A 25,741-nucleotide genomic window follows, 5' to 3' on the forward strand; every position below is an offset into this window, starting at 1 on the left:
AGGAAACCTCTGGAAAAAATAGTACAGACTGTGGGAAAGTCTGAAAAGAAATAATCACCACATCAGAGAACTATGATATGAGCTCAGGAAGAACAGTATAAGAATCATTCGAGTTCCTCAAGAACAGAAAGACAAATTTGATAAAGAAATCATAAATACAAATTTCCCAGAGTTGGTGAGTGCAGACAATGGGATACAGCAAAAACAGAAAAAAATCCAAGACACATTAAAATCACAATGACAAAAGCAAAAAAAAGAGAGAGAGATAGAATATTGAAAGCAGAAGATTAGAAAAGGAACTTACAAACAAATCTTCTAAGATTCAGCCTTTTTGGAAAACAATATGGATGTTTCTCAAAAAAATAGAAATTGAGGTCCCATTTGACCCAGCAATACCACTTTTGGGAATATATCCCAGAGATGCAAAAAAAATACAGTAGAAATTATATCTGCACTTGTATCTGTATTGCAGCTATATTTACAATAGCCAGAATCTGGAAAAATCCCAAATGCCCAAGAATAGATGACTAGTTAAAGAGATTTTGGTACATAGACAAAATGGAATACTACGCAGCTGTTAGAAAAGATGAAATCATGAAATTTGCATATTAGTGGATCAACATTAGAGAACATCATGCTAAGTGAAATGAGTCAGAGAGAGGGGGACAGACAAAAAATGACTGCACTTATTTGTGGAATATAAAGTAACAGAATGGGAAACTGTAGGATAACATTGGTTTGTCCATTCAGTCTTGCCTCTGGGAGCTTAGGTTTATTGGGTTCCTCCCATCACAGTGCTCCCATTCCTCTGTGTTTATTTGTAACCTCTTTCTTTGTGCTCTGTTAACTTGTAAATACTGATTTTCTCTTCTCCTTATGTCTTTTGCAGAGTTAATTCAGAGCAACGTCCTTTCTGTATGGCACAAGAAGACAGTAAATGCTATGCTTTAGTAATTTGGGAGTTAATTGACTCCAGATAATATTACCTCCCAGGCATCTTTTCTCTAGACCTAAGCCTCAGTTTCCCTTACTTCCTAGCACCTCAAAAGCAGGGTCCCTATCAGGGACTAGATGAACCCAGGGCAAGTGACGAGCAACCCTGACATCGAAATGGACCTGGCCAAAGCACCATAAAACTTAACAATAAGTTAAGAACATGGTCATGGACAAATGCTGTCGTAATGCAAAAAGTAATAACTAGATTTGGACCCTGCTAGGGTTAGGAAAGATTCATCTGGCCTGAGCACTGCAGTCAATATCTATAGCAAGGTGTAACCAGGAGAGCCATCTTACAAGCTTAGAGTATCCATTACTCTGTCCATACAAAATAACTAATATTAAGAAGTAGAATTAAGATGTTAATTAAGATGTTAATTAAGGTATTGGACTAAGAAGAGAAGAAACACCCCTAAGTGGTATTTTGCCCTTGAGCAGAAGGGCTTTTGACATGTTGATTGCTCTACCACTGGAGGGGGTGTGGTGTCTACCCCCATTGCAGAGTTGGAGAGGAGTGAGAAAGAGACCAGGACAAGCAAGATGGAGCATGGAGAAGACTACCAAGGGGGAAAGAGGGAGAAGTATGTAGGGGAAGAATGGAAGATCGTGGAGAGATGAGAGAGAAATGAGAGATGCGGCTGCAAGAGGAAGCGAGGAGAGATAAGTGGGAGAGACAGGAGGTGACAGGAATGAGGGGCAGTGTGAGACTAGAATGGGGAGTTCAGTGAGACTGGAAAAGGCACAAGGGGAGAATGGAATAAATGGCAATTGATCACCGACCAGCCTGGTGACCTTGTTACCTCTTCGTCCACACATGGCATCAGTCATCCTGAGCGGGGAAGCAGCCCGAGTCCACTGAACCCAGGCAGTGAGAGGGAGAACCACCGGGACTTTCCCTAGCTGCCTGAAGACTACATAGGAAACTGCCAGCCAAAAATAATAGAGATAAGAGCCTGGAGGATTACTCCATGACTTGGAAGTCAACCTCATATGCCAGGGAAAAACGTAGCTGAGATAGAGAAGCAACCACCAAGTGAATGATGCCTGGAGAGCTCACTCAGGGGAGATGCATGCTGAAAGTAGAACATGAGAGTAGACTATAGACTGAACACTTTCTACCTATGTTGCAAACCACAACACCCCAATGGAGAGAGAGTTGCACTTTTAAGGAATGTGCCTGCCACAGAGGCTGGAGGGATGTGGAGGTGGAGGATAGGGAGTGTCGGGAGGGATACTGGGAACATTGGTGGTGAATGGGCACTGGTGGATGGATGGGTATTCAATCATTGTATGACTGAAATGTAATCATGAAAGTTTGTAAGTCTGTAACTGTATCTCACAGTAATTAATTAAAAGATATCACTATAGTACTGTCCTCCTGTTGTGCATCGATTTGCTCGAGCTGGCACCAGTAATGTCTCCATTGTGAGACTTGTTGTTACTGTTTTTGGCATACCGAATACATCACGGGTAGCTTGTCAAGCTTTGCCATGTGGGCGGAATAATCTCAGTAGCTTGCTGGGCTCTCTGAGAGGGATGGAGGAATCAAACCCAGTTCGGCTGCGTGCAAGGCAAATGCCCTACGCACTATACTATCACTCCAGTGAATTATATTAAGTATAATTAAATCATATATTTAAAAAATAAGAAAATTCACTGTATCACTGTATCACTGTCATCCTGTTATTCATTGATTTCCTTGAGAGACACCAGTAATGTCTCCATTCATCATAACCCTGAGATTTTTAGCAAGTGCCACATTGGAGGCTGTTTCAGGGATAGGGAAATGAGACCCATCATTGTTACTGGGTTTTGGCATATCGAATATGCCACGGAGAGCTTGCCAGACTCTCAGTAGCATGCCAGGTTCTCTGAGAGTGAGACAAGGTCGCGCACTTCCAGGAGCTTGGTTTTATAGTCTCTGGGTCTTGGCCGTTGATGGGATTACACAGTGTAGGGGAGCAGTTGGTGGGTGTAATGGCTAGCTACTGGAAGATGGGGAATCGGTGTGGAGGAGGCCCAGACCTGATCTGAGCAGGCTTGGAGATCCCAGCCCCAGGTCCTGCACACCTGGGTTCCTCTGCCGGTTCCTTCATGCATGAGGCTCATCCGATCCTGTGAATAGTGGTATTAAGCATGGCTGTGGCTGGCTCCAGAGGTCTTCTGCTGCTGGGGCTCCGCTCGGGGTGGGGAGAGAAACTCAATCCACTCCACTCCAAGGGGCCCTGGTGAGGACAGCCAGGCATGGGGGCATTTAATTTTTTAATTAAATTTAAAAAATACAGGTCCACAACAGGCCTATCAAATGTGACTTTCTGAGTCAGAACAGAATGGGTTTTATGCTGTACATGACCAATAATTGTCTACCCAGATAGATTATAGTTCAGATCTGAATAGAGAGCTTTGGAGACAGGCAGCATTTTAAGGAATTTATAGAGATTTATCTACACTATGATGAGTTTTCAGGCAACTGCTACAGCATAAATCTCAGACTAGTATCAGTAGAAAACATCAGATAGAACATAAAGTAGCAACTGATAAGGTATATCTGATACCAGTTGTTACATTAGACTGCTAATCATTAAAGGGGCAGTTGTTAAAGAGGTAGATATTCTGTTTATGTCATTAATATACATGAACTCACAAAATTAGTTTCATTCATCATCATGCAAACCCAGCCTATATTGACTGTAGCACTGTAGCACTGTCCTCCCATTGTTTATCTTTTTGCTCTAGCGGACACCAGTAAAGTCTCACAACAAATTGTCAAATTGTGAGACTTGTTGTTACTGTTTTTGGCATATCGAATACATCATGGGTAGCTTGCCAGGCTTTGCCGTGTGGGTGAGATACTCTCAGTAGCTTGCCTGGCACTCCAAGAGGGGCAGAGGAATTGAACTAGGGTCAGCTATGTTGGCTACATGCAAGGCATATGCCCTACCCGATGTGCTATCACTCCAGCCCCTATATTGACTAAAAAGCCAATATTATGGAAAAGCAATGAGTCATGATCTTCTTTAACCTTTACAAGCTTCCTATTATTCAGAAGAATAGTATATAAAAAGTGATAGAATGGAATATTATAGACCCTATCATTATGCTACCTGAGAAATTTTTAAAAAAATGTTTTTATAAAACCAAAAATGTTTTATAAAACTGAAAATATGTTATACACATTCGGCAAAACTTATACCAAAATCAAAATAACCTCTATGACGGCTAAATATAGTAATCACATTGACTCTTGTCATTATTATACCTATTACTTGTAATGATGATATGCAAAAAGATATGTATATATAGTATCACTTTAATGAAAATAAGAAATATAAAACATTGAGACACAGACTTGAAGGATACATGAATATGTATTTAAAGCATTTTTGACTATGATCATCAAAAAAGTTCAGTATTGGGATTACCTCGAGGAAGAAGAAAGAAATATTATGAAAGAAAACAGATTTCTTCTACTATATTGACAATCTTCTAGATAAAAAACTACATATTCATGAGTTGTGTGTCTATATTATTGAACATTAACAAAATACAGAATAACATGTAAAACAAAAAAAAATTAAATTCCTATTTTTGTCAGAAACAAACTCTTAAAATTGTAGATATATTTTTGATATTCTTAACATGACTTATGTAAAATAGTATATTTTTACCCCAGCTTCGTATCATAAAAATACTAAAACTCTATACACACTTATAAGAATGGAAAAAAATAAGTATAATAATAAGCAAGGAACAACATCAAAATATGTTTACAATTTGAATTCATACACATTTTTATCTTCAAAAATTTGTTTTAGTCATGTACCCCATTGAATGCTCACTGATGGGGTCTCTGTACATGATATTCTCTTACTTACAAAAACTCAACACAAAAGACCACAACACTGATAGAAGCCAATTTATTCATTTATTTATTTTTGGATTTGGGGGGCCAAATCCATATGCACTTAGGGCTTATTCCTGGTTTTGTATTGAGGAATTCACTACTGGTGGGCTTTGGGACCATACATTGTGCTCGCTATCAAACGCAGGGCAGACAAGTGCAAGACAATGGAAATAAATTTAAAGAAAAAAAAAGAACAGTGCAACTTCAGAAAATTGGTGGTCAGGACAAACTAATAGACAATAATTTTTCAAAGCAGTATATTGGCACCAGAGATTTTTCTAAATACTAGTCAAATTGCATTCTTAAAAGGATGAAATTAATTTTCAACTACATATATTTTTTTACTTTTACAAAGAAAAATGTTTTCTGATTTTCCTCTAAACATCTATTTCTAGTATTTGAGAAAAATACAAGTACAATGTGAACTGTACTTTATTTTTACTTATAAAGGGGCAAAAAGCTATGTCTATTAAAGACCCTATAGAATTTCTGTATTGACTCATCAAAGAAAAATGTGTTCTGACTTTTTTTTAACTTTGTATAAGTAGACACCTCCAAATAAGCCATTTAAAATGACTAATCTTCACATCCTAGAATGGCCTGTTTGTTGGAATGAATAAGTAACCAAGATTACCTGTGAGAATGACGCATTCAGAATTAATCAATACTTCACTTTTTACACCAGAGTTTTTCAATTGCATTTTTCATCTCTGAATTTCTCAAGGTGTATATTAAAGGATTCAACAATGGAGTTACCACAGTAAACATCATTGTTGCAGGTTTGTCAATGGGATAGTTAGCAACGGGCCTAACATACATGAAAATACAAGGAACAAAAAACAGAACTACCACCATGATGTGGGAACTACAAGTAGACAGGGCCTTGCGCCTGCCTTCCTGACTGTGAGTCTTAAGGGAATTGAGGATGACACCATAGGAAATTAGAAGAAGGGTAAAGACGACCATACAGATGGCTCCACCATTGGCAACTACAAGAAGGCCAATAAAGAAGGTATCAATGCAGGCAAGTTTGAGTACCGGGTACATGTCACACATAAAGTGGTCAATGATATTGGGGCCACAAAAGGGGAGATCATACAAAAGGACAATTTGTACTATGGAGTGCATAAATCCTCCAACCCAAGACACCACCAAGAGCAGGATGCAAACTCTCTGATTCATGATGGTCACATAGTGGAGTGGCTTGCAGATGGCCACATACCGATCATATGCCATCATCAACAAAAGAAAGACCTCCGCACCCCCAGAAAAGTGTGCTACGAACATCTGGCCCATGCATTCTGGGAAAGAAATAGAATTTTTTTCACGAAGCAAATCTGCAATCAATTTGGGTGAAACAGCAGTGGAATACACAGCATCCAGGAGCGACAGGTAGGCAAGGAAGAAGTACATGGGGGAGCTCAGTGAGGGGCTGGCAAAAATCGTTAGTACAATGAGCAGGTTGCCCACCATTGTCACAACATAGATGAGTAAAAACATCACAAATAATGCTTTTTGCACATTGGGATCCTCAGTGAGGCCCAGGAGGACAAATTCAGTAACATTGTTTCTGTGTCCCATTTATCTTCCAGAAGACCATTTCATGGAGAAATAGATCAGTCAGGAGAAATGGATCTGCAATGACATTGTGAATATACCTGTTGTATTATATTATCATATATATAGTCCATTACATTATAATGAATTATATTCTAATATATTATATTATTATGGGCTGGAGCGATAGCATAACCGTAGGGTGATTGCGTTGCATGCAGTCAACATGGCTGACCCGAGTTCGATACCTCCTCCCCTCTAGGAGAGCCCAGCAAGCTACAGAGAGTATCTCGCCTGCACGACAGAGCCTGGCAAGCTACCTGTGATGTATTCGATATGCCAAACACAGTAACAACAAAAGTCTCCAATGGAGATGTTACTGGGCCCGCTTGTGCAAATCGATGAACAACCGGAGGACAGTGATATTATATTATGTATAACTACGGGCTGGAGTGATAGCACAAAAGGTAGGGCCTTTGCCTTGCACATAGTTGACCCAGGTTCGATTACTCTGCCCCTCTAGGAGAGTGCGGCAAGTTATTGACAGTATCTCACCTGCACTGCAAAGCCTGACGAGCTATCTGTGAAATATTTGTTATGCCAAAAACAGTGACAACAAGTCTCACAATTTGTTGTGAGATGTTACTGGTGCCCGCTCAAGCAAATTGATGAACAATGGGAAGACAGTACAGTACAGTACAGTGCAGTGCAGTGTATAATTACATTATGTATAATTATAATATAATTATAATTATAATAATTATATCATATATATTATATTTTTTATATAACTTATATAATTATAATCAGACTGGAGCGATAGCACAGCAAGTAGGGCATTTGCCTTGCACATGGCGGACCTGGGTTCAATTTCTCTGTCCCTCTCGGAGAGCCTGTTGAGCTACCGAGCATATCCCACCTACAAGGCAGAGCCTGGCAAGCTCCCCGTGGCATATTCATATTCCAAAAGTAGTAACAAGTCTCACAATGGAGACGTTACTGGTGCCCACTGGAGCAAATCAATGAACAATGGGAGGACAGTACTATATATATTATAATCACAATATAATAATATAAAATATAATATATGATATATTATATATATTATGCTTCTAATATAATTATATTTTATAATTATAGTATAATAATATAACATCCATCATTTTATAATGGAGCTCATTTTCTCATTTCATCTTCTACAGAAATTTAGCCTCAATAAACATTTAGCAAGTATCTACTGAGTTCTTCAGAGAGTCATTACGTAATGACCATAAAATTTTTTTTCTCCTGATATGATTTTATGGGGATAACAAATAAGAGTTTATAGCTCTAAACCTTTTACTTAGAGAAGATATGAACAGTCATTCATACAATTTATTATGTCCCTACAAAACTTACTGGCACAGAAGTTAGAGATGATAAACAAGGAAAGGATTCCTGTTCTGGAAGAGCTTGATCCCTGAGATGATAAGGATCACAGAACAAACTGTCATAGAATCAGTCCACAGAACTGGTATTATTTATCTTGAGTAATTTTATAATGTTCTATGTAGGGCTAAAAATACCGTCCTTGGAATAAATTATTAACTAACTTATCGTTTTATTGTAGGTTGGTCCTTCTTCTCTCAAATGATGTACAGTTATTTAAGAATATCATTAAATTTTAACAAACTTTACTTCAAGTCCTAAAGAATAGCTAAGTACTTAATTATTTATTATATTATCTACATAGCAATTCTCTTGTAGGACTCTTTGTCAGGTTTTCACAAGGTTAAATTCTTTTCAGCTAATATTTGACTATCCCACACTCATATTGATATACTAGCAATCTTTTTAGTAAATATTTTTGGGCCCACAAGAAGTCACTCCTGAAGAATGCAAATTACTGAACTAGCAGCTAGGTCTTTGCAAAAACTTTTTTTAAAAAATTTGCAAAACTTTTTAATCTCACTGGGTAATAACTAAAAAACAGATATTACAAAATTGAGTATATAGACCATGGTTTTATTTATAAACTTTTAGGTTCTAGACTATAAAGGAAGTGTATCAAGGATAAAGTCCAAATACAGTGTAAGAAGTTGTGTGGTTAATTCATTTTTAATTTGTCATTATAAGTCGATTTTGATTTGAGAACTGAAAGGCAAAGTGATTGATTTATAAGATTAGAATCTTTTTCAGCCCAACTCTGATTTACACCACCCTATATTATTCTATTCTACTGACATTTGTTTTTCGTACTTTTATATAAAAGAAAAGATTCCAAGCCTATCACTGTTATTTAAAAATATTCCCCAAAGGTAAATGTGGTTTGATTCATTATTGAAAAAAAATAAATACAGATTTCCCATTCACTATAAATCTCTTAAATTCCATGATATCCTTGGAGAAAGAGTTGAGCAGACTTTAGGTTGTATTGCCTCTTTGAAATCCTGGCTTTACCATATACTCTCTCAGTAACCGCAAGTAATTCAATGAATCATCTCTACCTCACACTCATCATTTGATACATGCTCAGGACAATAGTGCCAGTTGTTCTATTGTTCTTTCATTATGAACAATGAACCTATAAAACCACTTGAAACCTGAAAAAAATTAATAAATAATAGCAATGATTAATGTTCACTCTGAAAGGGTTACTATGAATAGCAGAAAAAATCATCTAGATCTTTGTGAAGTTTTCAAGAATTATAGATATATTCCTAGATTTTAAAAAAAGGATAGCATGCTTAAGACTCATGAATCTTTTCTTAGTCAAAGGATAATATTTAGAAATCATGTATTTTTTTCTGTGCTATTATTTTTAATCACCATGAAATACAGCTACAAAACTTTCCTGTTTGAGTTTCAGTCATACAATGATCGATCACCCAATCATCCCACCCTTCCCCCTGCCTCTACGGCAGACAATCTCCCTCATACTCTCTTTTGTATTGCTTGTTATGAATATGGTTTGCTTTTTTTATCATTTTTTTTATTAGTGAAACACAATGAAGTACACTTATAGACTTATAAAATTTTGTGCTTGGGTTTCAGTTATACAATGATCGAGTACCCATCCCTCCACCAGTGCCCATCCTCCCCCACCACGGGTCCTAGCATCCCTCCCACCCCCCATCCCCGCCCCCCCCCCCGTCCCACCCTGCCGCTGTGGCAGGGCATTCCCCCCTGTTCTCTCTCTCTTCTTTTGGGTACTGTGTTTTGCCAGAGAGGCATTGAGTGGCAATCATGTTTGGTCTATAGACTACTTTTAGCATGTCTCTCCCACCCTGGGAGGTCTTCACAACACCGTTTATTTGGTGCTCTCTTCTCTATCTGAGCTTCCTTCTCACCTAGCACATGTGGCTGGCCTTCAAGTCATGGAGCAAAATTCCTGGTACTAATCTGAGCCCTTCCTGGGTGTTAGTCTCCCGTTTTGTTGCTTTAGAAATCATGTATTTTATATATAAGTGATATTTACCTATGATGATGAGAGATAGAACAATATAAAACTGGGAGATAAAAAATGACAGATCAAATAAAAGGAGAAATTGTTTATAAAAATTAATAAAGGTAAAGGTAAAGGCCCTCCCGTTGATCGTCGATTTGCTCGAGCGGGCCCAGTAACGTCTCCATTGGAGACTTTGTTGTTACTGTGTCTGGCATATCGAATACTCTCGGTAGCTTGCCGGGCTCTCTGAGAGGGGCGGAGGAATCGAACTCGGGTCGGCCATGTTGGCCGCTTGTAAGGCGAATGCCCTACCCGCTGTGCTATCCACAGATATAAAATCTGCATTCAATCTCTGGTACTCATATGATGTCCTGAGCAACTCCAGGAAATGTCCCTGAATGCAGAGCAAGGAATAAGCCCTGAAAACTGCTGAGTGTAACCCTCAAAACAAACAGAAATCCTTACAAACATTTTCTCCTCTACAGACGTACTCAAAGTCCAATCATCTTAGGTTTGTATGTGTGAAGAAAATTTGAGAGACAATAGCATATCAACTCAGAGCACACTCAGCAAAGAAAAAGTGTATTACAAAAATAAAATCATGTTTTTTCTCAAAAACTCTACATCTAATGCTAAGAGCAAAATTAAGCAAGAGAAAAAAATCACAAATTTAGATACAAGCCTAAGTGATTAGATCATTCAAAGCTCAGGAAATTATAGAAATACTAACCTTCAGTTTAAACAATTTGGGTCTATCTACATCAATTTTGTAAGGAAGATGTGCAAAAAGGTCAAGCAATTTTTAAAAGTCCAGCTATGAACAATATTCTCCACATATCATTCAGACTTCTGCTGACATTTGATTCGGGATTCTTTTTGAAGGCAGAGCTATAGCTTGATAGAAGCACACCTGATGAAGAATCTAAAGGTGCAAGGTAGATTAAATCTAATTATTTAGCTCACTCCTTACTTTTCAGAGCATTTAATGACAAAACTCTGACTAATCATCAAAGTTGACTTTCACCAGGATAAATCTTAGATTAGTGATTTGGAATACAGGTAAAATTAGACTTCTAAAGCATCCTCTAGAACTCAATATGACTGATTTAAATGTATAAAAGTCCAAAGACTGGGCCAGTGTGTAAGTCATTTGCTTTGACTGGGCCAGTGTGTAAGGTAGCTGACCCAGATTCAGTTCCTGGCATCCCATATGGTCTACTGGGCACTGTCAGGAGTAACCCCTGAACACACATCTAGAAGTAACTAACCCGTGAGCATTGCAGGGTGTGGCCCCATCTCAAAAAAATCCCAAAAAACTTAACACAATATTATTTGACTTTCAAAAAAATTACAAAATGAGTAGCAATTTTATGAAAATATTTTAACGTCAGTTTTTTAGAACATATTATTTATAAGAGATAAATTTTTTACAATAACAAAAGCAGCCTCTGTAGTACTTTAAAATTTTAAGTTTATCTTTCTCTAAGAGATAGTAATAAGTCACTTTCTAATGTGGAGCTTATTATAGATACATGCAAAAATGACTGATGTGATTAATTTTAAAGTTTCTCACATGAAAGATCATATCAAACTCATAGAAAATGGCAAATCAAATATTATGTTAATATTTGTTTGAGATTATATATCAGATATAATCCTCTAATTTAAAGGCAACATAATATTAAGATATCATCAAATATATATACACTGATGCAGATTAAAACCATTAGGCTATTTCTAGTGCATTCCATTTCTCTCATTCAGCAAAGTGGACAATAAACATTCACTATATTCTACTATTATACCCAAAGGCATTGTGTATATTTTGATTAACAGTATATTCCTTGGTAGTTTCATTTTCTCCATTCAGATATCCTCAAATAATTAGTTACATTATATGCATTCATGAATTTTTAATTAGTATTCATGTAAACTATTTTAATCCTTAATTCGATGTTTTTTTCCTTGGTCTCTAAAATCAGTTATTCTTCCACTGATGTAACTGTAGTGTGTGTGTGTGGGTGGGTCTATCTGTTTGTCTGTCTGTGGAACACAAAATAATATGTGACAGATGGATTAACCAGAAATTGTTTATAGTGGCCATGCTTTCCATAATTCCACACAAGCCCCGTCTCGGCTTTTCAAGAAAAAGTGGATGAATCCTATGTCAGTGCCTACATTAGTCATTTATATACATAGCATAAATTTACTGTTCACAGATAGTTGAATATTCTCGCCTGCTAACAAAATTTCCTCAAAGAAAATCAAAGTTTTGCATAAGTATATAATACTACATGACTACATTAAACTACATAAATCAAAGTTTTACATGACTACATAACACAATTAGTGGAACTTATTTGATCAAGTTCATTATTAACAAATATATGAAATAAACAGTTTTAAACATTGAAATGACTAATTTGAACGTAGACTTTTCAGTCACAAATGATAAGACAAACCCCAACTATTTTACCTTGAATTTAGAATAGTATTGGTGTCTTTGGTTACCAGTTTCTCTCATACCTACTGGGACAATTGCAAAGGATTTATGTCCCTGGAATAGCAAACACTGAGCTTTCTACAGTTGGTTGTGGTATATTTAGCCTTTAGTCATTCAAACAGTTACTCCCTAAAGCCATTTCCTCCCTAATTAAAAAAAAGCTTCTATCTCTCTTGCCTGCTTCATTTCATGTAAGTCAAAATGTCCAAAATAGACACACAGTGAAATAAATACAATAAATGAACAACTGAAGATTAAATGCCAATAGAGGTTAGTAGGTACTAACCTAGGCAGAAGTTTAGATTTTCAAAAATCCTCTGGGCCAGTCTATCTTGAACATGGATACAGTGGTCTTCTACTGAATGTATAAATCCTCCTATTTATACATGTGTAAACAGCCTCTAGATAGATAAGTAGTAGACAATCTCTTTAACAAAATAGCCATTATAATTTAGTATAATATTTGAAAATGCAAATGACATACACTTTTTAGACAATTTTCCCTATGAAAGTTCCAAATAGAAAAAATTGTTCAGGTCTTGCCAAATGTAAAGGTAAAGGTAAAGGTAAAGGCCCTCCCGTTGATCGTCGATTTGCTCGAGCGGGCCCAGTAACGTCTCCATTGGAGACTTTGTTGTTACTGTGTCTGGCATATCGAATACTCTCGGTAGCTTGCCGGGCTCTCCGAGGGGGGAGGAGGAATCGAACTCTGGTCTGCCATGTTGGACGCGTGTAAGGCGAACGCCCTACTCGCTGTGCTATCGCTCCAGCCTTGAACCATATATACATACAGACATATATGTATAATATATGTCTGTATGTATATATATATGTATGTATACATATATGTGTATATATGTATGTATATATCACTTGTATCACTTGTCATCCCATTGGTCATCAATTTGCTTGAGCAAGCGCCAGTAACTTCTTCATTCATTGCTGTCACGTTCTTACTCATCCTTCCCAATGTTCCCATGTTGGAGTCTCTTTCAGGGTCAGGGGAATGAGACCCATTATTGTTACTGTATGCATGTATGTATATATACATATTTATATATAAAATATAGAGAAAGGAATAATTAAAAATATAAAAAGTGACTGATATTTAGAACTTTTACATTAGAAAATTCTGATATATTTATGGGATATTATATATTATATAATATTCATGTTGATTAATATTTATACCAAAGAAATGAAAACTATAAGATTATCTTATATAACACAATATCTAACAGAGTAGTTCCTTATACTAACTCAGAGGTTTCTAAACATATTTGGATACCACACCCTTTTCAGAAAATAATTCACTGGCACTCTGAAATCTGTTTAAATGAACAGAAAAGTACAATTCCTTTTCCTAATTGTACCAGAGGCACCGACCAATTTCACCTGCCGATCCTGATGGAGGTTTGGGACAAGTATCAGTTACCAGGAAACAACGCTCTAGCTTTTATTCTCTGCACAAGAGGCTTGGAGACTTACACAGAGCTTTGGAACTGAGAACATTATTGAAATTGTTGCTCAAATTCTTAAAAGCATGGTTGCGTAGTTATGAGAGAACACTGAAAAAGTTCAGAACCCATATGTTAGATGGAATCGTAAGGATTTTCTTCTCATTAGTTTACTCCCAGATTTCAGCCCTGTACTAACTTTTGCCATAAGAAAATAATCATTTCCTATCAAGACCCTGCCAAATCTCCAAACACTTCACTATTCCTTAACATAATCCTCTATAAGACCCGAGAAATATTACAGCAAGTGGGATGCTCACCTTGCATACAGCCCGTGGCAAGTTTGATCCCATTAATTTCCCTCAAACACTGCCAGCAGTGATTCCTGCATGTACAGCCAGGAATAACCCCTAAATAGTTCTCTGTGTGGCTTAAAAACAAACCAAAAATCAACAACTGACTATGGTCTCCTTTAAACATCTTCAGTCCTCATATATTTCACTTGACACTGAATTTTCTAGGCACAAACTAAAGAGATGTTAAAAGTCTATCTGATTCAGCTTCATATTTAATTACATGCTGAGGTCCACTTAAAGTTTATGGCTACAACTTATCAACAAATGAACATATATTCACCTTCAAATATTCTATTACTTCTATATTTAAGACTTCTAAGCACTGTTCCTCTGTTACTGGTTAGTGGCAAAGATGGGATAGTATCCTTAATTAAAAAGATCTGTTATAAAAAGCCAAGATACCTAATCATCTCAGGTAGATAGATCTTGGGCTGAGAACCCTTCTCAGAATGGGGTGGGCAGATTACCCTTCCTTCCAGAGAGGCCCAACACCTGTCACACCTGACCTACTCCAACATCTAAAGGGCCCAGTTGCACAGCCTGGAGTGCACAGCATATTCAACCATGCTACACTTTATCTTTATTTCACAGTACTAACAGCCCAGTAGGACGGTAGCAAATCTGATGGGAAAGTTGCATAGACGCCCATGCTCAATGCATGAAAACAATAACACAAAAAGCTCAACCAGCACCATTGAATTTAGAAAAACTTGCGACAGTGAATTTTAGTTGACATTTATTGATCTATTTTCTGATCATTCCAGTTGTCATTTCGTTGTAACAAACAAAATGAAGTAAATTTGTGCCCACTAAAGATAAAGCTTAAGGAGTAGGTGGAAAACGAGGAACATTGGTCACACTGGGAGTGAGATTGGGGTCCTAGTACTGAATGACTGAAGCAACTGGATTCTGAACAACTGTGTAAATCCCGGCATTTCCACTTAAAAAGTTCTTTTAAAGATATGATGTGATTGAGGTTGCTTGAAATAGAGATCTAATTTATGAATAGGAATTATTTTCCATGTCTTTTCGGTGAATGCAAAGAACTATTGATGCTTTCTGTGAATCTGAATTAGATAAAAATAATTTTTTAAAAGTTGAATCTGATGTCTGAAACAACTTAATAAGAATTAACATGCTGAAAACATTAATATAGATTTTACCTCAACATGTGCAGTAGCCTAAGATAATTCTTAGAAACCAAATATATTGCCAAACTAATAAAATTAAATGAAAAGGCCATATTATAAAAATAATATTCCTGGTGCTGAAGCAATAGCACAGCAAGTAGGGTGTCTGCCTTGCATGTGGCCAACCCGGGTTCGATTCCTAGTATACCATATTGTCTCCCGAGCACCGCCAGGAGTAATTCCTGAGTGAAGAGCCAGGAGTAACCCCTGTGCATCGCCGGGTGTGTCCCAAAAAGCAAAAAAAAAAAAAAAAAAAAATCATTCCTTTCACCAAATCCCCTAAGAAAAATAAATAGAACCATAATAATGAATCAAAAATAACTATCACAAGAGTCAAATATATAGGGTGTTTGCGTTACATTTGACCATCCTGGTTCTGATTGATCCGCAGGACCAAATTTTGACTCTGGAACACTGCTAGATGTGATCCCTGATTCAGAAACAGGAGTAATTTCTGAGCACCAAGGGTTACCCCAAAACAAACAAAACAAGAACCCCTGAAAAAAATGACTGGATAAAAAATCTATGATATATATATATACTTATATACATATATAAGTCTATGTATATAGGCACACTCAGTAGAATACTCAGTTATAACAAGAAACAAAATCATGCAACGTGTTGCCACATGAATAGATTTAGAGCATTTCATGCTGGGGGAATTTAGTGAGAAGAAGGAGATACAGAATTATATCTCCCAAATGTGTGATATTTAAAATAAAAATAGAAAACATAGTTGGGAATAACTAATTCCCAAACGCAACAGGGGCTGAGAACTAGTCTTCAGAAGATTCAGAAGGAAACAATGCATTTGGGATAGGGATAGGATGATAGGTGGAAACTGGGACAGTGGTGAAGGGAAGTAAGCACTCTGGTGGATGGTGTGGTACTGGAACATTTTAGGCATGAAACCCTATCATTAACAGTATTATATACATTATGGTGTCTAAAAATAATTAAAAAATAAGATGCTTTCTTTGCATCCTTGGGAAAAAGAAGATGGGTGGCATCACCTTCCCCAACTTCAAGCTGTACTACAAAGTTGTAGTAATTAAAACAGGATGATATTGGCATAGAAACATACCCACAGACCAATGGAACAGAGTTGAATATCCTTCCACAGGCTCCCAAATATATGACCACTTAATCTTTTACAAAGGAGCAAGAAATGTGAAGTGGAACAAGGAAAGCCTTTTCAACAAGTGGTGCTGGGATAACTGGATAGAAACCTGCAAAAAAATGAACTCTGACTTCTGTCTAATGGCAGGCACAAAAGTTAGATCAAAGTGGATTAAAGACCTCAATACCAGACATTAATCTGTAAGGTACATTGAAGAAAATGTAGACAGAATCCTCCATGACATTGAAGTTAAAGGCATCTTTAAGGATGAAACTCCACTGACCAAGCAAATGGAAACAAACATATACAAGTGAAACTACATCAAATTAAGAAGCTTCTGCACTTCGAAAGAAACAGTGACCTAAATACAGAGAGAGTCCAAAGAATGGGAAAGAATATTTACCCAATACCCATCTGATAAGGAATTAATATCCAGGATATACAAAACACTAGAAGAATTGTATAAGAAAAAAACCTCCAACCCCATCAAAAAAATGGGGAGAAGAAATGAACAGAAGCTTCCTCAAAAAAGAAGTACAAATGGCTAAAATGCACATGAAAAATGCTCCACATCCCTAGTCATCAGGGAGATGCAAATCACAACCACAATGAGATATCATTTCACACCACAGAGACTGGCACACATTCTAAAGAACAAAAGCAATCAGTGCTGGTGTGGATGTGGGGGGAAATGGTTGCTCTTTCACTATTGGTGGGCAACTTCCAAATGCCAACTGGTCCAGCCTTTCTTTCAAAAACTAGAAATTGAGCTTCTATATGACCCTGCAATACCACTTCTAGGAATATATCCCGAGGACTCAAAAGAGCACAGTAAAAATGACATCCAAACCTATATGTTCATTGTAGAACTATTCACAATAGCCAAAATCTGGAAACAACCCAAGTGCCGAGAACAGATGTCTGGCAAAAGAAACTCTGATACATCTATATAATGGAATACTATGCAGCTGTTAGGAGAAATGAAGTCATGAAATATGCTTATAAGTGGATAGACATGGAGTATCATGCTTAGTGAAATGAGTCAGAAAGAGAGGGACAGATATAGAAGGACAGCACTCATCTGTGGAGTATAAAATAACATAACATGAGACTGACACCCAAGGACAGTAGATACAAAGGCCAGGAAGATTGCTCCATAGTTGGAATTCTGCATCATGGGCAGGGGGGGTGGGGGAGGGAGGAGGAGAAGACAGCTGGAATAGAGAAGAGATCATTAAGAAAATGATGATTGGAGAAATTGGTCAGGATGGAAGATGTATACTGAAAGTAGATAAAGGACCACACATGATAACCTCTTAGTATCTTTTTTATTTTTAATAATTTATGTATTGGATCACTGTGGGAAAAGTTACAAAGCTTTCAGGTTTAGGTCTCAGTCATGCAAATATCAAACACATTTCCCTTTACCAATAGTTATTTTTTACCCCAAAGAACCCCAATAAAACCCCACCCCCCACCCCTCCCAGTGTCTGCGAGGCAGATGAATTCTAGTTAACACTCTATCTTCTTTGATTAGATTCATTGTTTCAATAAAAGATGCACCACTATTATTTAGAGTTTACCCCGCCCCCCCCCCCAATCAGACATGCTGAAAAAGCATTGTGAAGTGATTTGCTTTCTACAGCTGGGTTCAAGAATTAAATGTTGGTTTTGGATTTCCGCTATTTTGCTAATTAACCCTGGAAGTATTTCTACTGAGAGTCAGATAATTAAGAGATTGGTTTCTGTGCTCTGGAGTCGTGGCCGTGCCAGAGAGCCGCTCGTGGGGGGCAACTGGTGACCTCGGTAGGGCGTGAAGGACGGACCAGGACACAGCCCTTCTCATGAGGTTTTAGTCGCCCCCAGCCCCCGGCTCATACCTGCGCTCCACAAGGCTCCCATGCAGCTGCCATCTTTCTTTCCAGAGAGGAGAGGGCGAATGGGGCAACTCCCTTTCCCCTCCGGGCAGACATGATGGCCTGGATTAACGCATAGTCCGTTCACTTTTCTGGTCCAAGCTGTTGGGTTCTGCATTAAGTCCTTGTGCTTCTGGGGCCATGGCTGTGCTGGAGAGCCGCTCGTGGGGGGCAACTGGTGACCTCGGTAGGGCGTGAAGGACGGACTGGAACGCACCCCTTCCCATGAGGTTTTAGTCGCCCCCACACCCCCGGCTCATACCTGCTCTCCACAAGGCTCCCATGCGGCCGCCATCTTTCTTTCCTCTTAGTATCTTTATTGCAAGCCATAATGCCCAAAAGTAGAAAGAGAGAGAGAGAGAGAGAGAGAGAGAGAGAGAGAGAGCATGAGGTATACTGTCTGCCATGGAGGCAGTGGGAGAGTGGGAAAGGGGGGTATACTGAGGATATTGGTGGTGGGGAATGTGCACTGGTGGAAGGATGGGTGTTTGATCATTGTGTGACTGTAACTCAAACATGAAAGCTTGTAACTATATCTCACGGTGATTCAATAAAATAAAAAAGAATTTTTTAAAGATACTTGCTTTGCAAACTGCCCTTTGAGCACAGTGTCTGTACTATGCTTTGGATGTTCTAGATGTAGCCCCAAAGTAAACATATAGATATATAATATATCACTATATATCACTATATATAACATACATTTATTATTATATTATATATTATTGTGTAATATATAAATATATTATCTATTTAAGGTTATATGCATATATATTTCAATAAAATTAAATAAAAACAATAACACTTGATCACTTGACATCCTGTTACTCATTGACTTGCTTGAGCAGGCGCCAGTAATGTCTCCATCCATCCCTGTCAAACGCCAGTATATCTCAAGGGCGTCTGCTAGTTCTAGGAACACAAACAGCCTCAAACCGATCATTCAGGGTCTTGACAAAAAAGTCTGACCTTCTCGTAGGTAGGCAACCACACGGTCTTTTGACGTCCTGTGAAATCCAGTCAGTAACAGCTCTAGTCCAGTGGTCGTCTCCAAATTGCATTATGTGTCCAGCCCATCTGACTTTCCACGCCTTGACAAATGAGACAGCATCCCTGATTCTTGACCATCGACAAAGGTCAGAACTCCAGATTCTTTCACTCACTTGAGTGAAGCGTGTTACTCCAAGCATAGCTCTTTTGATTCCTCTTTGGGAGACCCGAATAGCGTTCTCATCCTGTTTTCGTAGGGCCCAGGTCTCTGAGGCATATGTTAATGCAGGAAGAACAGTGGAATCAAAGAGATGTGCCCGGAGCTGGAGGTTCTTCAACCTCTTAGCTATTTCTTCGATGCTCTTGAAGGCATTCCAAGCTGCTCTCTTCATCCTGCGGAATTCAGGTGCCAGGTCATTCGTCATGTTGACTTCTGGACCTAGGTACATATAACTGTTGCATAAGGAGATGTTCGTCCCATTGAGAGCGAATGGAACGTCAGGAACAAGACCATTTCTCATAAACATTGTCTTCGTGAGATTCAGCTGTAGTCTGACCTTTTCACACTCACAGTCGAAATCGGCCAGCATTTGTGCCACTTGGCCGATGATTGGTGTTATTAGAACGATGTCATCAGTGAAGAGGAGGTGGTGTAGTTGCCAGATAATAACCAGAGTTAGGAAAATATAAAATGTTCACATTTCAAGGCATTAGAGAACATGGAATCAAGAATTTTTAGGATTGATATTTGGAGAGCATTCAAATCTGTAATTAAATATTTCTTCTCTTAGAAATAATTTGGAGATGGGGACTTAAGAGATAGTATAGGAGGTACTTGCCTTGTATGCTGCTGATACCAATACAAAACCTCACACTGCAAAGAAAAAGAAATATTTTGTTGTTCTCTTTTTAATTTAAAGCATACGTAGTTCTAAAAACCACAATTTTTTCTCTAACTTCCAACTGGGTAGAACTTCCTTTATACACTTGACCTTTCCAGGAAACTAGCAATGGGATTCACTATCCAACAAGAAGAGACTTTTGTAAATAATCAGATTTCTGTTTAATACCACAATAAAGTGGGCTTTGCAATTATGGGAAATGCAATACAGATAGAGATACTCAAGTCCAAAGTTATTAGGTTAGGGGTATCTGGGATTATTTTCTTCTTTAAACCCAGCTTACTTCTGGATCTGTACTCAGGATTCCTCAAAGCAGTGCTCAGTGCGGTGCCCAGAATCAAACTCAGGTCAACAGCATGCAAGGCCTCGCCTGCTATACTGTCTCTGGCCCCTAAAATTACAACTTGAGTTCCTTGAATCAAGCTGATGTCAATATAGGATGAATCTTAACTGGACCTCATAGCTTCTGTTTTTGTCCCAGAACCTTTGCAATGCCATTTTATAAGTCTAACAACTACAAGGAGAGATTTTGTATCTACATAAGAAAGAAAAGGGAAAACTATGTCTAGGAGATATAAAGATATACATATATATGAGAGACTTTATTTGTATAGAAAATGAAATGAACCAGAAGATCACATTCATCAGCCATTCATTCCAGGGCATCATTTTTTATGAATGAACTCATCTTTGATTCCACTTAAAAGTTCTGCAATAATCAGGTAAATGCCAAAGTGTCTTCAGATCATACCACATGGAATAAAAGAATTGCTCAATCAAGTTTTGCCTAAACTCATACATGGTCAGATAAAGGCCAGTGGAAGGAAACATACATCCTTCTGTATAAACACAGGTATTTATATGAACATATAATATACACATACAAGGACATGTGCACATACATCTAAATGTCACTGTCACTGTTATTGTCTCCCATTGTTCATTGATTTGTTCAAGTGAGCACAGTAACGTCTCCATTGTGACACTTGTTACTGTGTTTGGCATATCGAATATGTCACAGGGAGCTTGCCAGGCTTTGCCGTGCAGGCGAGATACTCTCAGCAGCTCGCCGGGCTTTCCGAGAGGGGCGGAGGAATAGAGCTCAGGTCGGCCATGTTGGCTGCATGCAAGGCAAACGCCCTACCCGCTGTGCTATCGCTCCCATAGTGTAGCAGTTATCACGCCTGCTTTACACACAGAAGGTCCTGGGTTCAAGTCCCAGTGGAACCACACAGTGGTAATACTTATAAATGTATATATAAAAATGCATTCATGTGGTTAATCAGATATTTATTGAAATGTTGCCATCTGTTTTCTATGCATGATCATATATAGATATATATGTGCTCTTAAGGATAAACCTAAAATCACCAAATATTCACCTAAAAGTGAGAATATAGGACTACATGAGGTCAGAACTGATTTGAATTTGTAGATATACACTTATCTGTGTGTTGTAAGATAAAGATCTATGGCTGATAGGTAAGACAAACGTCCAAAAAACCTATAACTTTGAGGATTCTGCTATAATTAATGCAAAGAAAAGACATTTATCCCCTTCTTTTTTTTTAATTTTTTCCCTTTATTTTATTTTATTTTTTCTTACAGTTGTAAATTTACAATTTTTTGTGCTTTGGTTTCAATTATACAATGATCAGATACCCATCCCTCCACCAGTGCCCATTTTCCACCACCATGGATAATATCCCTCCCACCCCCATCCCCCCATCCCCCCTGTCTCTGTGGCAGGGCAATCCCCTGTGTTCTCTCTCTCCTTTTGGGTGTTGTGGTCTGCAAAAGAGGCATTGAGTGGCAAACATGTTCAGTCCATAGTCTACTTTCGACATGCATCTCCCCTCCTGGGAGGATCCTCCAAACATCCTTTATTTGGTGCTCCCTTCTCTATCTGAACTGCCCTTTCCTCTAGGATACCCGGCTGGCCTCTAAATTATGGAGTAATCCTCCTGGTGCTGATCTCAGCTATTCTTGGGTATTAATCTCATACTTTGTTACTTTATATCTCCCAGATGAATGCAATCTTTCTATGTCTATCCCTCTCTTTCTGACTCATTTCGCTTAGCATGATACTTTCCATATTGTACCACTTGTATGTAAATTTCATGACTTCATCTTTTCTAACAGCTACATAGTACTCCATTGTGTAGATGTACCAAAGTTTCTTTAACCAGTCATCTGTTCTTGGGCATTCAGGTTTCTTCCAGTTTCTGGCTATTGTAAAGAGTGCTGCAATGAACAAACAAGTGCAGATGTCACTTCGACTATACATTTTTGCCTCTCTGGGATATATTCCCAGGAGTGGTATTGCTGGGTCAAATGGGAGCTCAATTTCTAATTTTTTGAGAATCGTCAATACTGTTTTCCAGAAGGGCTGAACCAGTGGACATTCCCACCAACAGTGAAGGAGTGTCCCTTTCTCGCCACATCCACACCAGCATCAGTTGCTTTTGTTCTTTTGAATGTGGGCCAGTCTCTGAGGTGTGAGATGGTATCTCATTGTGGTTTTGATCTGCATCTCCCTGATGATTAATGATGTAGAGCATTTTCTCATGTGCTTTTTTGCCATTCGGATTTCTTCTTTGAGAAAGTTTCTGTTCATTTCCTTGCCCCATTTTTGGATGGGGTTGGATGTTTTCTTCTTGTGGAGTTTAACCAGTATTTTGTATATCCTGGATATCAACCCCTTGTCAGATGTGTATTCGGTGAATATCCTTTCCCATTCTGTAGACTGTCTTTGTATTTTGGTCACTGTTTCTTTGGAGGTGCAGAAGCTTCTTAGTTTAAGATAGTCCCATTTATCTATCTCTGTTTTCACTTGCTCGGCCAGTGGCGTGGCATCTTTGAAGATACCATCATTAGCTTCAATGTCCTGGAGGGTTTTGCCAACTTTATCTTCAATGTACCTTATGGTTTCTGGTCTGATGTTGAGGTCTTTAATCCATTTTGATCTTACTTTTGTACATGGTGTTAGGCAGAGTTCTGAGCCTATTTTTTTGCATGTAGCCGTCCAGTGATGCCAACATAATTTATTAAAGAGGCTTTCCTTACTCCACTTCACATTACTTGCACCTTTATCAAAGATTAGATGAGCATATGATTGAGGGGAGATGTCAGTGTATTCAACCCTGTTCCATTGGTCTGTAGTTCTGCCTTTATTCCAGTACCATGCTGTTTTAATTATTACTGCTTTGTAGTACAGTTTGAAGTTATCCCCTTCTTATTGATTAATTGAAATGTGAATAAAATATATATAAGAAAAATAAGTAAAAGGATAGTTCTTTTAAATAAAAAAGAGGAGATTTATGTATACTCTCTAAGTTTTTGATATTAAGTTATCAATCAAATCTTCAAACTATATGTCTTTCCTAAGTGAGAAAATAAAATATTAAATGTGCCATTTTACTCAAAATAAATATGAAGTCAGGGCTGGAGAGGTATAGCGGGTAGGGTACTTGCCTTGCATGCAGTCAACTTGGATTCTACCCCAACATCCCATGTGGTACACTGAGCACCACTAAGAGTGATTCCTGAGTGCAGAACAAAAAGTTACCCATGATTATTGCCAATTATGGTCAAAAAACAATCAGACAAGCAAATAAATAACTATAAAGCATCAAAGAAGCAAAGCATATTTTTGTGAAAACTTTTCAAACATTGCAAAACACCCCTAAAACTTTTATCAAAAAATACTTATGACATTCTGTTTGTTGTTCCACCACCCCAAAATGGTGAGAATTTGGTATTTGTGAAGTTCAGCTAACAGGCTTTATTGGAATGGGGATAGAATCATCTTCTTGCGTTAAATTGCACAATGTTCCTTGACACAGTAAGTCTGGTTGTAGTTAATCATTCCTTTTAAGAGACTTTCCTTTTTGGAATTAGACTTTGTGAACTTATTCATAGTTTTGTTTTTGTTTTTGTTTTTTTGCCAAACAGACCAAAAACAGACTAATAAAACAGATTTTGATATATTTATAACTATCAAATAAATGGCTGAAATCATTTCCCAGAAAAGGTTTTATGTATTGATAACCGTGATAAAAAAGAGTTTTGCAACTAAATATAAATACTTAGAATATGTAGCACTGTAGTACTGTTCTCCCGTTGTTCATCGATTTACTCAAGTGGGCACCAATAATATCTTCAATGTGAGACTTGTTACTGTTTTTGGCATACCAAATACATCACGGGTAGCTTGCCAGGCTTTGCTGTGCAGATGGAATACTCTTGGTAGCTTGCTGGGCTCTCTGAGAGGGACGGAAGAATCGAACCCAGATCAACCACGTGCAAGGCAAACGCCCTACTCGCTGTATAATCCCTCCGTCAATTTACAAGTTTAGTGATTCTTTTCCTCTTGATCTCCATTTTGTTATGAGCATTTTTAATTTAATATATTTTTCAATTCTAAACTTTAGATTTGATTTCTTTAAAGTAAAACTTATTTTTCTGTTAAAAATATTTAAAGAGGCTGGAGAGATATTATAGCAGGTAGGGCTCTTGCCTTGCATGTGGCCAACCTGAGTTTCATCCTCAGCATCTAGTATGGTCCCCTGAGCACTATCAGGAGTAATTCATGAGCTCAAAGCCACAAGTCAGTTCTGAGTATTGCCAAAAAGAAAAAAAAAATGAAATATTTGACCTCTAAAACTTGTTATTTTAGGAAAAAACACCAAAGAAGAAGGAGAAATTAGTCTGTAAGGAGGAAGATGATAAAAAGGAAAAAGAGGAAAAGTACAAAATACACCTTACTCACAACTGAAACTTCTAAGGGTAAGAAATTTTACATTTCCAAAAGAAGACAACTGAATTTATATTGGAATTAATAATAATGTTGGCAGGTTATTTTACTTCCTTGCAAAAACATGTTTAGATATTTTCTCATGGGTACAAATATAAGTCTAGATGAATTAAACAAAAAATGTTTTACAAGAATTTTTTAAGACCAATATTAAAATTTATAAAGTATAGGGAGAAAATAGAATTTACAAGAGTGATATGGTGGATAAAAGTAAAATAATATTAATATACAACAAATTTATGGAAAAATAACCATAGTTATAACTAAATAGTGTGAAAATATTGTAGAAGATATCAAATAAGAATAACTGTTGATAGCTATTTACATGTATACATCGATTGATATAGCTAATCTAGGAATATCTCATCAACAGTTTTAACTGAAAATTCTCATTCCAATAATTCAAAAATACAATTGACTGACCAAGTTTGTGGGGGTATGTTCCATGTTCCAGACGTAGCTCAAGTAACTGACAACTCAAATACTTCTAGCAACTTTCCCTAACTTCAAACAGCTTGTAAACCAATGAACCCAGAAGATTTTTATCTCATCATCTAAAATAATAAAAGAAAATTTAAATAAAAACAATGTCTGTCTTTTCTAT

General features: G+C 37.6%; 1 protein-coding gene across 1 annotated transcript; it reads right to left on the minus strand.

The window, feature by feature from the left end:
- Positions 1-5,569: 5,569 nt before the first annotated feature.
- On the minus strand, positions 5,570-6,481 carry LOC130043544 (olfactory receptor 4A16-like). The gene has a single exon (XM_056135911.1). The coding sequence runs from the start codon at positions 6,479-6,481 to the stop codon at positions 5,570-5,572; it is 912 nt and encodes a 303-aa protein (XP_055991886.1).
- Positions 6,482-25,741: the final 19,260 nt, after the last annotated feature.

The sequence above is a fragment of the Sorex fumeus genome, unplaced genomic scaffold, assembly GCF_029834395.1.
Source record: "Sorex fumeus unplaced genomic scaffold, SorFum_2.1 ptg000007l, whole genome shotgun sequence".
Taxonomy (NCBI): Eukaryota; Metazoa; Chordata; class Mammalia; order Eulipotyphla; family Soricidae; genus Sorex; species Sorex fumeus.